General features: G+C 39.2%; 1 protein-coding gene across 5 annotated transcripts in view; it reads right to left on the bottom strand.

Annotated features, from left to right (window-relative positions):
• Enthd1 (ENTH domain containing 1) overlaps positions 1 to 7892 on the bottom strand; it is a 122675-nt gene extending 114783 nt beyond the window's left edge. For all 5 annotated transcript variants that reach the window (XM_063243693.1, XM_003470374.4, XM_063243695.1 and 2 more), the window contains exons 1-2: positions 7750 to 7892; positions 2164 to 2667 (exon numbers count right to left, since the gene is read on the bottom strand). In XM_063243693.1, coding sequence (XP_063099763.1) covers positions 2164 to 2512 — 349 coding nt within the window. In that variant the 5' untranslated portion in view covers positions 2513 to 2667; positions 7750 to 7892. The remainder of the gene's footprint in view (positions 1 to 2163; positions 2668 to 7749) is intronic.
• Positions 7893 to 13809: the final 5917 nt, after the last annotated feature.

The following is a 13809-nucleotide window of genomic DNA, read 5'->3' as shown; positions in this document are numbered from 1 at the left end:
GCTTCCAAGGCAGGTGCTTATGCCGCTGAGCTAAACCTCCAGCCCCCAGCTATACATTATTTTGAATTAATGTTTCAATGATAAAGTATATGCAATCAAAGAAAAACATAAATAGGACTTCACTGAAGTCTAAAATTTTGTACATCAAGAAAATAAAGAAGCAGCCAGGAGTGGTGGCATACTCCTGTAATCCCAGCACTTGGGAGGCTGAGGCAGGAGGCCTGTTGCAAGTTCGAGACCAGCTGGGCTACAAAGTGAGCCCAAGGCCAGCCTGAACTGCATGGCGAGATCATCTCAAAAAGACCAAAAAAAGAAAAAGAAAAAGAAAGTAAAGATAACCTATGCCAGTGGTGGCAAACCTATGGCACATATTTTTTAGGACAAGAGATGTTAATATACGAGTTGTTTTTTCTAAACTGAAACATCAGTATTTGGTTTAACTGCAGTGTTGGCACTTTGAGATAAATAAGTGGGCTTTGTGTTGCACTGTGGGCAACACAAAGTTCTGCCATGAATGGCCTACAGAATGGCAGAAGATACTTCCAAATCACCTTGTCCGATAAGGGTCTTATGTAAAGAAACATAAAGAACTTTCAAAACTCAGCAATAAAATAATCTATTTTAAAATGCAATGGAAATGGGGAATTACTGCTTACTGGTTACTGTTTAGGGTGATAAAAATGTTTTAGAAATAGAGTAATGGTTATACAACATCATGAATATTATTACTACTACTCAACTGCACACTTAAAAGGCGAATGCTACATTATATATTTTTTATCATGATTCTTAATATACCAACAACCTTTAATTATACACATTAAATGGGTAACTTGTATGTGAGTTATATTCAATAAAGTTCCTATAATCTGGAAGGAAAAAAAATGAGCTTACAAGCCCTGAAAAGACCTTAAGGAATCATAAGTGCTTATTGCTAAGTGAAAAAACTAGTCTGAAAAGACTACATATTTTATGACATATGAAAAGGCAAAACTGTAGACATTAATGGTTTCCAGGGGTTCAGGATAATTAACAGACAGATCACAGGAGTGGTGGCATTTTTAGGGCACTGAGAAACTACCCTGTATAATACTGGCTAGTAGGCAGGATATCACACATTTTTTTAAAACCCACAGAGCTGTACAATACAGGGTGAATTCTAATGTAAAATATGAATTTTAGTTAATTATATCAATATTGGCTCATCAGTTGTAACAAATGTACCACACTAATCCAAGATGTCATAGAAGAAATCAGAAATGAGTAGGAATGGTAATGTGCAGACTGTATGTATAATTTCTCCACAAACCTAAAACTACCCTTAAAAAGGAACTGCTTTTAAAATGCACACTTAGAGACTTTTAAATTTTACTTTCTTGTGATTCGTAAGATTATTCACTTTAAACCCAAATTACAATTTTACATTAGATGGAAAGGAAGTGCTGATTCTTCTATCACTGCAGAGTGTCAGGCATTACTGAAGCATCTCAATATTCTATACATACTTTCTTCTACTTCACCTCCTCTTCCGGCCCCAACAGAATTGTTTTATGCTCTAAATTTCTGTATTCCTATAACTACTTCCAATATAGGAAGACAGGCTTTGAATATCTCATAGTCTTTGGGAACATTTTATTTTTTTATATCTAAATTCCAATGTAATTATAACTATGAATTACAGTGACATTATTATACCAAATTGCCAATGTCTCCTATTTTTAAACCTGATTCATTTTCTCTGAGGTATCAACTTATCAAAAACCTAAGTGTGTTAGTTTTGTACATCCTTTTGAAAAAAAAAATACTGTTTTCTAAAGCACTGCAGAGTCAATCAAAGGATTAACTGTTCCAGAGAACAGGGGGCTGATACATTTAAGAACCACCATTAGCAAAGCATGGTGACAGAAATCATAATCTCAGCACTCTTCAAGGCGAAGGCAGGAGATCACAGGTTTGAGTCCAGCCAGCGCAATTTAGCAAGACTGTCTTAAAATAATAATAATGATGATGATGACGATGATGTAGTTCAGTGCCAACACTCTAGTTTGAGCCCCAATACAAGCAGAATAAAAATAAAAATCTCTTCCCTGTTCCTGATTTAAAATGACCCCCCCCAAACTCCTAATCTTTATTGACATACTACACAACTTCTTTAACTGTTACCTTGGTCTTTTCCAGCTTCGTCTATGTGTTGAAAGTCTTTTAGCATTTGAAGGTTAGAGAAACCCTCTCTGCAATGCTGAATAACTGTCTTTGATCCATTCTTGATGAGATAATCCATCAAGGTGAGGGATTTATATACATGGCGCCAGTTTTTCCCATGGTCACTTAGCCTTTGCCATAGTATACTCATAATCTCTGAGCGAGAAATGGTGTTGAAAGTCAAGTCACTGATATCTAGCATCAGAGAACTGGAGGGACCCCAGGGGTCATTAGACGTTGCTTCCCTGACTTTTATTTCAGCATCTGAATAATTTTTCACAAAGTTTTTCACTTGTCTCCTGAATGCCATAGGTAGGACAACTCTGAAGGTAAAATGGGGGACGAGAGCAATGGAATAAGAATGTGTGTGACTGGTTTATAAAATTCTCAACAGGTGATCAGTCCCCAGTTCTGCTGATCCTAAGTACAAATGATTAATCTCCATGTTGATAAAGTATCGATTTCCTACAAGAAAAGCACAAAAAATGCGTAAGTTAAATTAAAACACCAAGTCTGAAAATCTAGGGTTAGCTTCTAAATTAGCCCTTCACTTATATCAGCAAGAAAGTTCGTAGGATGGACACAGAAAAATCCCTCCTAAGTGACTAGCCTATACAGGTGGTCTTTGTAGTCCTAAAAATACCAGAAAATATCAGTCAATGTGTCTGGCAGAAACACAATGATTATAATACATTACATGGGTAGTGCACAAATTAATATAAAAAATGGAATTTGAACTCTGACATCTCCTGCTTAATACATGCTTAATAATGCCATGTGTAAAAATAGTGTGTCTGAAAGTAATTAAAATGATGGGGGAAATTCAGTTTTAGACTCTTTTTTAAACCTTTACAGAATAACAAGTCATTATACTTACATCCAAATATTATCTACTTTCTGGTTAATCTAAAAGCAAGGAAAGCCATCTACTAAGACAATTACTTGTACCTCAGTGGACTCCTCCAGCCAACTCATTGGTAACCTAAAACCAAAGGTGTAGTCCAGATAAGGTAACTCACCATTTAAAAAAAAAAAAAAGTGCTGGTTTAGGATTAAACAGTATCAGTAGTGATAGTCAAATTTCCCTAATACCTTCAGTGACTGTGTCTAACAGACCTAAAAACAAGTACATACAAAGAGAAACCCATTTAGATCGACACAAACATAAATTAACACATAAAAGGGGTATGAAGTTCTGAAACTTTAGCTTGTGAGTTATCAATTCCTAATTTACATGAAAGCATTCCCTTTTCCCTTTTCCATTACTTTGTATCAAGGTGAGTCAGCTGCTCTGCAATTTCCCTAGTGATTCACCACTGGCTACAGGGAAAGTAGCCAAATTGATTTCAAGCTCTGATCAGCATCCAGAACAAACGAAGCCTAGAGGATCTATAATCAGTTACTGGAGAAACTGCACTCATACAAATGAAAAGAAAATGAGAAAAAAAATCAACAACAAATGTTTAATTTTAGTGTTGTTTCTCTTCCTTGACCTTCTCAGATACCAGCTCAGGGATGATTAATTTCTGTTTATGAAAGGAACATATAAATATTCAGAAGCAACCTAAATGAACTATCACTTCTTTTTAAAAGGAGATAATAAGTCTTTTGAAAAAAAAAAGCAAAATATAACATGCTATTGATTAAATGAAAGCCTCACAGAAAAGAGACTACTATCAGACTACCAAAAGACAAGTTGTACATTTTAATCAGATAAAAATGCATGTACCTGAACTGCCAACAAGAGAAAACTCAGAAAGTTAAGTATCCAAAAATCTGGTACCTTCACCAACTTTCTGAGTTTTCTCTTGTTGGCACCTCAAATACATGCATTTTATCTGATTCCCTCCTGCAGCAAAAAAATAAATGTGGTAAACAATGTCTTACTAAGGTATTAAAAACTTTGATTTCTATTGTTATTTTTCCCCTCTACCAAACTCATTCAATACAAATATGTACTGTGACATTGGCTTAGAGCAACAAATATTGATCTGTTTCTTCACAAGCCTATTGTTAAAAAATCTGTCAGAATCATAACTTGCTAGACTTGAACAACTATTATTAAAATCTTTTTGTTGTTGTTTGTTTTAGGATAGCTACTTATCTATATTTAGGAAAGACAATCCTAATTTTAGGTCTTCCTAAATTCTCTAGCCTGCATTCATAATTTTGAAGTATTTTCTTAATTTTCTGCCATAGAAAAATATAAAAATAATAGCCTTCTACACCAAAATAGTTTAAAATGCATGTGTTTGACACCCTGTCAAAATTAAGTATATTCCCAACCGTTATAAAAACTACAAAGGAAAAAAACCTGCATAGGTAAATTAAGATCACTAATGTACAGTGACATGAACTTTCCTTTGTGACTCATTCACAGAACATGTAAGATGTCATTCTACTACAGTACTGTTACTCCTTTTCAGATTAACAAGGAATTTAATTAATTGGTGTTAAATTATGTGTCATTTTATATTTTAGACACATGACTATGGTTTACTCACATCACCACATAACCTTGAATTATGTGTTCAGTCATAAACTGTATAACAATGTTTTAATTAATGATGGAGTGTATATGCCAGTGGTCCCACAAGATCATATCACCTAGTAACATCAGACCATCTTAATTTGTGAGTGCCATCAATAACATCTGCACAACAACAAAATCATCTAATGGTACATTTCCCAGAATGTGTCCCCATCATTAAGCATTATCTGACTATAATCTATAAGCATTATCTGACTATCTGAGACAAAATGAGCAGCAAAAGGTAAAATTCCACATGAATCTCAGTTGTGGCTACCCATATTACACTAAATTGAGAAACAGAGGGGGAAAGGTACTTCATGTCACAAATCTGTGCCATCTCCTTTAAGGGGCTTTTACTGACCTTACTAATACTTAGGTCACCACCACATTCTTTTCAGTACCACATTAATTTCCTTCATGACAGTGACAATGATCAAACAAACAAACCCAAGGATCAATAGAACAGATTTGAAGAATCAGAAGCAACTCCAGACATACTTAGCCACCTTATCTTTAACACAGGTGCCAAACACATCCACTGAAAGATAGCTTCTTTAATAAATGGTGCTGGAAAAACTGGCTTTGTGCATACTGAAAATTAAAATTGGACCCATATCTTTCATCATACACTAAAGTTGAAATGGATCAAAGATCTAAATATCAAAACAAAAACATTAAATCTGCTTGAAGACTTTGGCATAGGCAAAGACCTTATGAACAAAACCCTGGTTGTATAGGGATCTCATTTAAAAGCTTTTGCATAGCAAGAGAAACCACCAACATAATGAAGAAACAACCCAGTGTCTTTTTCCCAGTGTGGGAAAAATGTTGGCCAGCTGTTCCTCAGACAAAGGATTACTATTCAGAACTCAAAAGCAAAATCCAACTCCTTAAATTTAAAGGCCCAATCCAAAAATGGGCATCTGAGATGAATATATACTTTTTAAATGAAAAAGTACAAATAGTAAATAAATATATGAAAAATGTTCAACATCACTGGTCATTCAAGGGATGTAAATTAAAACAAAGTTGGAATTCCATCTCACTCTAGAAAGAATAACTATCATCAAGAGATCAAACCAATAACAAATATTAGTGGGGCTGTGGGGAAAGGAATCCATTTCCACTGTTGGTGGAAGTGTAGATGGTGCAACCACTGTAGAAATAAGTGTGGAGATTTCTCAAAAAATGAGGACTAGAAATCTCATTTGACCCAGCTATTCTTCTAGATTATTGGTCCGTAAGAATTAAGGCATCATTCCATAGCAACATATGCACTCTCATGTTTAGAGTGGCACAGTCTATAATAGCCATATCTTAGAAACAATACAAATATTCATCAATTGAGAAATCGATAAAGAAGTTTTTTTTACACAATGGAGTACTACTCTGCCATAAAGAATGATAATCTTGAGACATTCCTAGGTAAATGGATGCACCTTGAGATGATATTGTTAAATGAAATAAACTGTAAATGTGTAAATACCACATCATTTCTCTAATGTGAGAAACTGAAAGTTTAAATTAGAATCAAAATGTGTATTAAGTATTGTGAAATAGGAAGAAAGTGTTCACATAGGGAGGAGAACAAAAGAGGAAGAGGAGGAAAGTCAAGAAGGAAAAAATGGAAACAAAGCTTTTGTAAATGGGGAGGGGAGAAGGGATTGAAGGGAGGGTAGGGGAATGGGGAAAAAAGAATCAAGTTATATCATGTATAGGTACAAATTCTCTACGATGAATGTGATCATTTTGTATGTCTAAAATGTATCAATAAAGTCTGATTGAAAAATAATCAGTTGACATTAAACTACTGATCCACAATCTCTTATTCAATCCTTTGAGGCCAGCTAAGTTTTTTATTTATTTTTAAATGTAGGGCAGTGCCTATATCATACATTCCGTAATACCTGCAGTATCATGCAGTGGCACCAAACAATAAAACTGACCCATCAACGTATCTGCAACAAAAACATGCAAACATTCGGAATCAAGGTTATAAAATGAATGACTTTAATTCAATTCAGGTTTTACCAGTAAGTGACTTACACAGAGAAGTTGCTTTCAACATTTCTCAGATTTCAAAATTGAAACAGAGGATTTAGTAACTGGATGGACTATGCAAAGACTTAGAGGGTAATGATAACAGCAAAATCTAAGAGGCTGAGTGCCAAAAGGCAGTTCGAGAAAGAGGCATTTTTGGAGTAATGCTCTGAGGAGAAAGCAGCTCTTGTTTGTACAAGCTCTACCTACAGGCTTCAGTTCAATTTAGGAAAAAATAAATTCTGGCCAAAATTGTTACAAGAACACCATGGCATTAAGAGGTGTTACTGTTTTGATGGAAAGAAACAACTAATAACTTCCGGGCGCTTACCGCGTGCCAGGCTCCATCCCAGGAAACGGAGAAATGGTCCCACAAGACACCCGGCCCGCCCCTGCACCAGTGGCTCCGCCTGGGCGCCCCCGGCCTCCTCTCACTGCTTCAACTGGGTTTAGAGGGCATGGATTTGAGGTCCTGATCCGTCACTGCTTAACTAAGACGTAAGAGCCAGGCTGGGTCTCATTTCCCTCACCTGCAGATCCAGGAGTAATCACTAGACGGGGCTTTGAAGAAAGGCGAAGCTTTCCAGACAATTTTGAAAAACGGAAAGTTATAAGCTGACAGAGAATCGACTCCCTACAGACAGACAGACACAGTCTTTCCTCACTTCTTCATTTAGTCAGCAGTGATTTCAACAAGACCGCCGAGCCTGGTGCGGGTCACTCAGAGAACCTGACCAGCGACTCACCTAAAATGGGGCAAGATTTCTACAGAACGGAAGTCTGGGCTTCGAGGAAGCTTCTGGAAGGCTGGAGAGCATGATGGCGTCGCACAAGTCCCGCCCTCATGGAGACACAGCCTCGGAGCCTCCCCACCGCGCCCCCATGGCCTGTCCCACATATGGCACAGGCAGTGAAGAGAATGGATGCCAGCCATCTCATCCCGCCAACTGCACTCCCACACCCAAGTCTGTTACCTGAGAAGAAGGTCCAGCTGCATCCTGCGACGCTTTCCCGCTCAAATCCAAACCCCGTCGTCCCTCAAGCTACTCCACCTCCTCAACCAGGTCCCAGCGTCCACACGCTCCCCACCTTATGCTCGTCACTTCCGCTTCGTCACTTCCGGCTCCCTGGCCCCGCCTCTCCGGACTCTACATCTGCTGGCTGTAGGAAGTTAACGTGCTCCAGCCGGGGAGTATCAAGTGCAATCTAAAGAAAAAGGTCTCCATTTCCCAATCGGTGGTGCTGTAGCAATGTACTTACTTTCTTTTCAAAGACTAGAGTTTTACAATTGTCTTACTAGTTTAATTTTACCTAACTAGAAATGTTACCTCACTAGCACCTGATTGCCACCTAAGAGACAAAGATTTAATAGTCTAGAGAGGAGGAGATCGTGTGAGCGTAATGGGCAGGATGGAGTTCCTCCAATGATGAACACTTCAGGGACCACTGAGGGGTAGAAGTTTATAGATGCAGCTGATCCTCACTGAGCGCCTATTCTGTGCCAGGCTGTAATGACTGAGAGATAAAAATGCAGCCCTATGCCGGATGCATTTACAGGATAGTGGAGGTGACAGGCACCTTCGCGGAAGATTGTGACAAGATATGTATAGCATAATAAGAGAGGAGAGACCATCTAATTCTGACAAGGAGTATTTAAGGGCAAGTTTCACAAAAGAGTTTACATCTGAATTGAATCTTAAAGGATGACAGGAGGTTCACTGGGTAGACAAAGCACAGGAGGAGGTGAGAGGCAAAGGACACATCCTGTGTAAAGGCATGAAAGCTGAAAGCCTATTATCTTGATAAAACTACAAGTACTGTAGTTACTATGGCTGTCGCCAAAGCTATTAGTGAAACAGTGAAAGAAAGTGAACTGGCAGAGGGAAGTCAGATCATGAATAGCTTTGTCCATAGTACTAGGTGATTTTATCCAGCAGACATTGAAAAATGTAATCAAGCCCATATTTTAAAACACGTTGGTGACTGAATGGAATATTGAGTAGGATGGGAGAAAAAGACTTAAAAGGGTAGGAGAATGGTTAGTATCCAAAAGTAATATATATCTTTAGCTTCTACTGCTGCTTTTAATTATAATATTAAACATTATTGATCCTGACATGCAGACAGATAATGCCATATGAAATGTAGAAGGAAAAGGTGGTGTGTTTAAAATATTATTTAGCTAGTTTCATATAATGAAGGTAGTAGACAGAAGGTAGTAGACAGATGCAAATTAAAAATTTGGCCTGCCAAAGCCAACTTAAACGACATAGCAGGACAAAAAAAACAAAAACAAAAACCCACCCTGGAAAAAAACAAATCGCACAGGACCTCTAATGGTATGCTACAGTATTTGAATTTTATTCAGAAAAGTAGTAGGGCCTGGGAATGATGATGTACACCTATAAATCATAGCACATGGAAGGCTGAGGCAGGAGAATCACAAGTTCAAGACCTCCCTAGGCTATATATTAAGACCTAGTCACAAAAACAAAACAAACAGAAAGGTAGTGGAGGACAAATAATAAGCATTTATGCTTTGAGTTATAGTTTATGAATTTTTTTGTATGCATCTTACATAAATTCTGAAAAGTAGACAATGTTGCCCTGTAGTACAGATGAGGAAGCTGAGTTTGGGGAATATGCTTTCATTATTGAGCATCTGCTATGTGCCAAGCACTGTGCTAAACCATGAGAATGCCAGGAAGATGTAGCCTAATAATCTAATAGTAGAAAAAGAAATAATCAGCAAGTATAAAATCATTGCCATGATAAAGTCAGGCATAGAGTGTTATCATAGTAAAAAGGAGACTTGTCTAAAACTGCATAATCAGAAAAGGCTTCTTAGAGGAGGGGAGCTCAAGTTGAGTTTGTGGGAATACATAGATTATAAGGATTGTTGACACCTGTAATCCTGACATCCTGGGAGGCTGAGGCAGGAGGATTGCAAGTTTGATCCCAGTCTAGTCAAAGTGAAAAATGTTAAAAAGTGCTGCAGATATAGCTCAGTGCGGAGGTCCTGGGTTCAATCCCCAGTACACACACATACACGAAGATATAAAACGTTCTTAATATTCAACAAGCTAGTGATTTAGTTGAACCCAAATCTCCAGTGCCCAATCTCTGATCTTTTACTCTGGGAACAGTCTTTGCCCTGCTTCCACTGACATTTTCACTCACGATTGTGCCTGCTTCAGTTTGAAGTCAGAGATTACAATTTTTTCCCTTTTAAACTCATTCATTGTCTCCTTTTAGAATGAATTCAGCATATGTTCAAAAAGTAAACTGGAAGCAAAACAGAAGAATTGGAAGAGCAGAAGAATTTTATAGTTGTTCTGGAAATACATGATGAAGGCCAAAAAGAAGTCGAGAAGCCCTTCCGTCTCCCTGGCTTTAAATTTGGTGGTTTTAGTTGCCTACAGTCAATGGTAGTCCAAAAACACTAAGCTGAAAATTCCAAAAATAAGTTCATCAATTTTAAATTGCATTCCATTCTAAAGAGCATGGTGAATTTTCCCACTGTCCCATGTCCCCAAGGGAGGTGAAACACCCTTTGCCAGTCTCCACACACTGTATGTGCTGTCCATTAGGCATTTGATACTGTTTTATTTATCAGATTGACGGTTGGTTATTGCAGTGCTTGTGTCAAGTAACCCTTCGTGGCAGCCTAAGGCTCCCGCACAATGCTGGAGTCATCCATCTCACTTTACAACATGCGACTGGCCATTGTATCATCTCACATTGTCACCAAGAACAAAAAACCGCAGGCAGTTTGCATCATTTTTTTTTTTTTTACAGCTAATTTCTAAGTTACCCTATATTGAGGCTGAGATAGGAGGATTATAAACGGAAGCCCAGCCTGGGAAAACTTAGCAAGATCCTGTCTCAAACTAAAAAAAAAAAAAGTAAGAAAGAAGATTGTAACTCAGTGCAAAAGCCCTGGGTTCAACCCCAAGAACTGGAAGGAAAAAGCACTTTTATGACAGATGTGTACATAGAAGAAATAAAAACCATAGTGCACATAGGGTTCAGTCCGATCCAGTTGGGCAGCCCCTGGGGTTTTGGGAACACATTCCCCAGATAAGTGGGGAGCACCGGTATAGGCTCAGTGTGAGCCCCCACTCTGCTCACTCTCCCCTGACACATATACTTTTGGATGGAATGGTAAAGTGTCTGCGTTTCTGTGCTTGACACCAACTAGATGTGGGACTGAGGGAGGAGAGTCTACGGCGATTCTCCAGTTTCTTCTCCACCGTGTCAGGGCCGCTGCTCATGGAGCTGAGGGACACAGACTGGAGGTGCAGGCTGAGCAGGGAACATGACAGATTCTGTTCTGATGATCAGATCTGTCACATCAAGTGCCAGGAAAAAGGTGGCAATGCCCAGGAGGTGGGCGTGTAGAGGGAACTGGAGAGGGTTCGGGGCTAGGTTCACAGACCCGAGAGTAGCCAGCGTAGAGGAGAGGCACCAAGGATGAGATCAGAGACTGTGGGAGGGAGGTGCTTACACTCAGCCAAAGTCTGAGGTGTCCCCAACTTAGTAGAATTAACCTGGTTAACACGACACCAGGTAAGAGGCTCTTCTTATCTGCTTTCCTCCATCTGGGGACACAGTTTAGTTACGATATTATAGAATTTGTCACATACAAATGTGGTTCTATGATAGTAATTTTCTTGAGTGTTTTCCCCCTTTAATGTTCTGAATTCAGCATTTTATAAAACAGAAGAAAGTTTGCTTTCCTTGATTTCAGGGCACCCTTTCTTCCTGATTGCTTGCTTCATTTTTTTATCCGTTCTCTGACTTCTCAGCTGTGGAGAGCTCTGTTCTGCAGTTTTGTCTTTTCTATCTACATTCATTTCCTAGGTGGTGATGTGCAGTCTCATGACTACAAATACCCTTCTATACCAGCAACTCACAATCTCGGACCTCCAAACGTGTGTGTTGAATGCACTTGACCTTCCTATTGCTATGTATCACAGAAATCTCAAACTTAGTATGTCTCAACCAGACTCCTGTGCCTGTCCCCAGACCTGCCCCCCATCAGTCTCTCCTGCCTCAGTCAGTGACACATCCTTTCTCAGGCCGTGAATGTTGGAGTCGTTTTTAATTCTTTTCTTTACCTCTTATACCTCATCGTCCTCCCAGTTTACCTTTGAAATGCAGGGTGGCTGCCGAGTCTGAAATACTCCAAAATACATTTAAAAGATATAGGATAGTCATTTTATCTGTGTTTCTAAACTCTGTGACCGCCCTGTATGTTTGGAATCCATCACCTCCACCGCCATGTTCTAGGCTGCCATCGGCTCTTTGCCTGGATGTTTGAAGGAGACCCCCAGCTGGTCTCCCTGTTCCTGTTCCTGCTCCCTCCCAATTTCATGTCAATACAACAGTCAGGGGAATCCTTTTAAAATGTAAAACCCAACCCAGGTCATATCACTCCTGAGTTAAAAAAATGTCCATTGGTGCCCATCTCAGAGTCTAATCCAAAGGCCCTTCGATGGCCAGCGAGGGCCTGGTGTTTTGCCCCTTTCTGACTCCAGCCTGACTCTCCTCTGCCTTGCTGGCTGTGGCAAGCATGCTCCCCCAGAAGGCTTTACAGCTGCTACTCCCTCTTCCTGAAGATATCCATCGCCTAGTTTCCTCCCTTTGTGCTGGTCTTCTCGAATGTTCTTTAATGACCCAAAATAAAGTTATGAACTTCAGCTCAGGCCTGCTTCTGAGGGCTGTTGCCCTCTTTTACTTTTCTCTAGGACTGTGCAGCCACTTACCTATGTATCTTTGCTCTCTTTACCAGAATGTGGTACCTGCATTCCCAGAGTCTACTGCAGGCCTAACAGAGATGTTCAAACGTGGTTTATTGAATGAATGAGAAGAGAACATCTGAACCCACACTAGTGAATCCACAGCATACATTTTGCCATACTGTTACATTAAGCACAATTACATATTTTTTAAAAGTTCTGATATTAACCATGACCATTCAAAAAGAATTACTGAAGAGCTTTAAAAGGAACTTTCTCCATTGTGGACGAGTGAGGTTTCACATATTGCTGAAGCCTCCCAGCTACCTGCCATCATTCTGAATGTCTGTGACGGCGAGGACTGGAATGCTGACGTTCTCACATTAGGGCCTTTATTTTTAGGCTCTGCCTCTGCATTTATTCAGTTACAGAGCTGTTACGAAATAAGCCACAGACAGGGGCTTGCTTCTCTCTCAGTGAGCTTCCCAATGTGTCTTCCAATCAATGCTCCCTACCAAGTCAGATTCTCTTCTGAGTGTCTTCTCCGCCCACAACTGCAAGGGGAAGGAGTCTGTTCTGCCCCCTGGGGGATGGTACCCCGTGGAAGTTTGACTTCCCCGTTAGGGCGAAGCCAAAAACGCCCTAATACTTTCCGTATAGCACCATTAGACAAAGTGCCTTCCTTTCCATTTCCCAGCCGTGGAAGTCTAGGGAGTGACTGTTTCACCACTTCAAACCACTGACTTGGGAGCTACTGAAGAAAAAGGATGTGGCCAAAGGATTTTGGTGTTTAGAAACTTGGTCATGGACCTGTTCCGTGTAACCAAGGGCTCCAAGAAGGTCCGTGGACCGTGTAGCCTGAAGCACTCACAGGCAAGCGTTGCGATGTTATCGTTTTAAAAATCAGCAACATGTTGTTATCTTCAACCTTCATTCTGTGTAACATGAGGAAACAGTGGATATCCTGTTCAGATGGGACTTAGATTTCAGAAACTTGCATTAATAAAGTGAAATCCCATTATTAAGCAATTAAGTCAATTACTTCCTTAACCCATTCATTCCTGAGCACTTACTATGACCAAGGTACTTTGCTAAGTCTGTGAGTCTTCTTTTTTGTTTTAATAAAAATGTTAAGCAATTATAACCAAAGAAAAAAACATTTTTAAAAAGTTGATCTTAAGCAAGGTTTGTAAGTGAAAGAGTAAAGTGATACAAAAAGATGCCATTTCACAATGCAAAAATACAGAATAAATTTAAATTTTAGCACCCCAAATTGAGACTTACATGAAACCC

Source organism: Cavia porcellus, unplaced genomic scaffold, assembly GCF_034190915.1.
Source record: "Cavia porcellus strain 051 isolate PalLab524CR breed Dunkin Hartley unplaced genomic scaffold, mCavPor4.1 scaffold_40, whole genome shotgun sequence".
NCBI lineage: Eukaryota > Metazoa > Chordata > Mammalia > Rodentia > Caviidae > Cavia > Cavia porcellus.
Note: the sequence above shows the minus strand (reverse complement) of the source record. Positions and strands in the feature narration are given on the sequence as shown.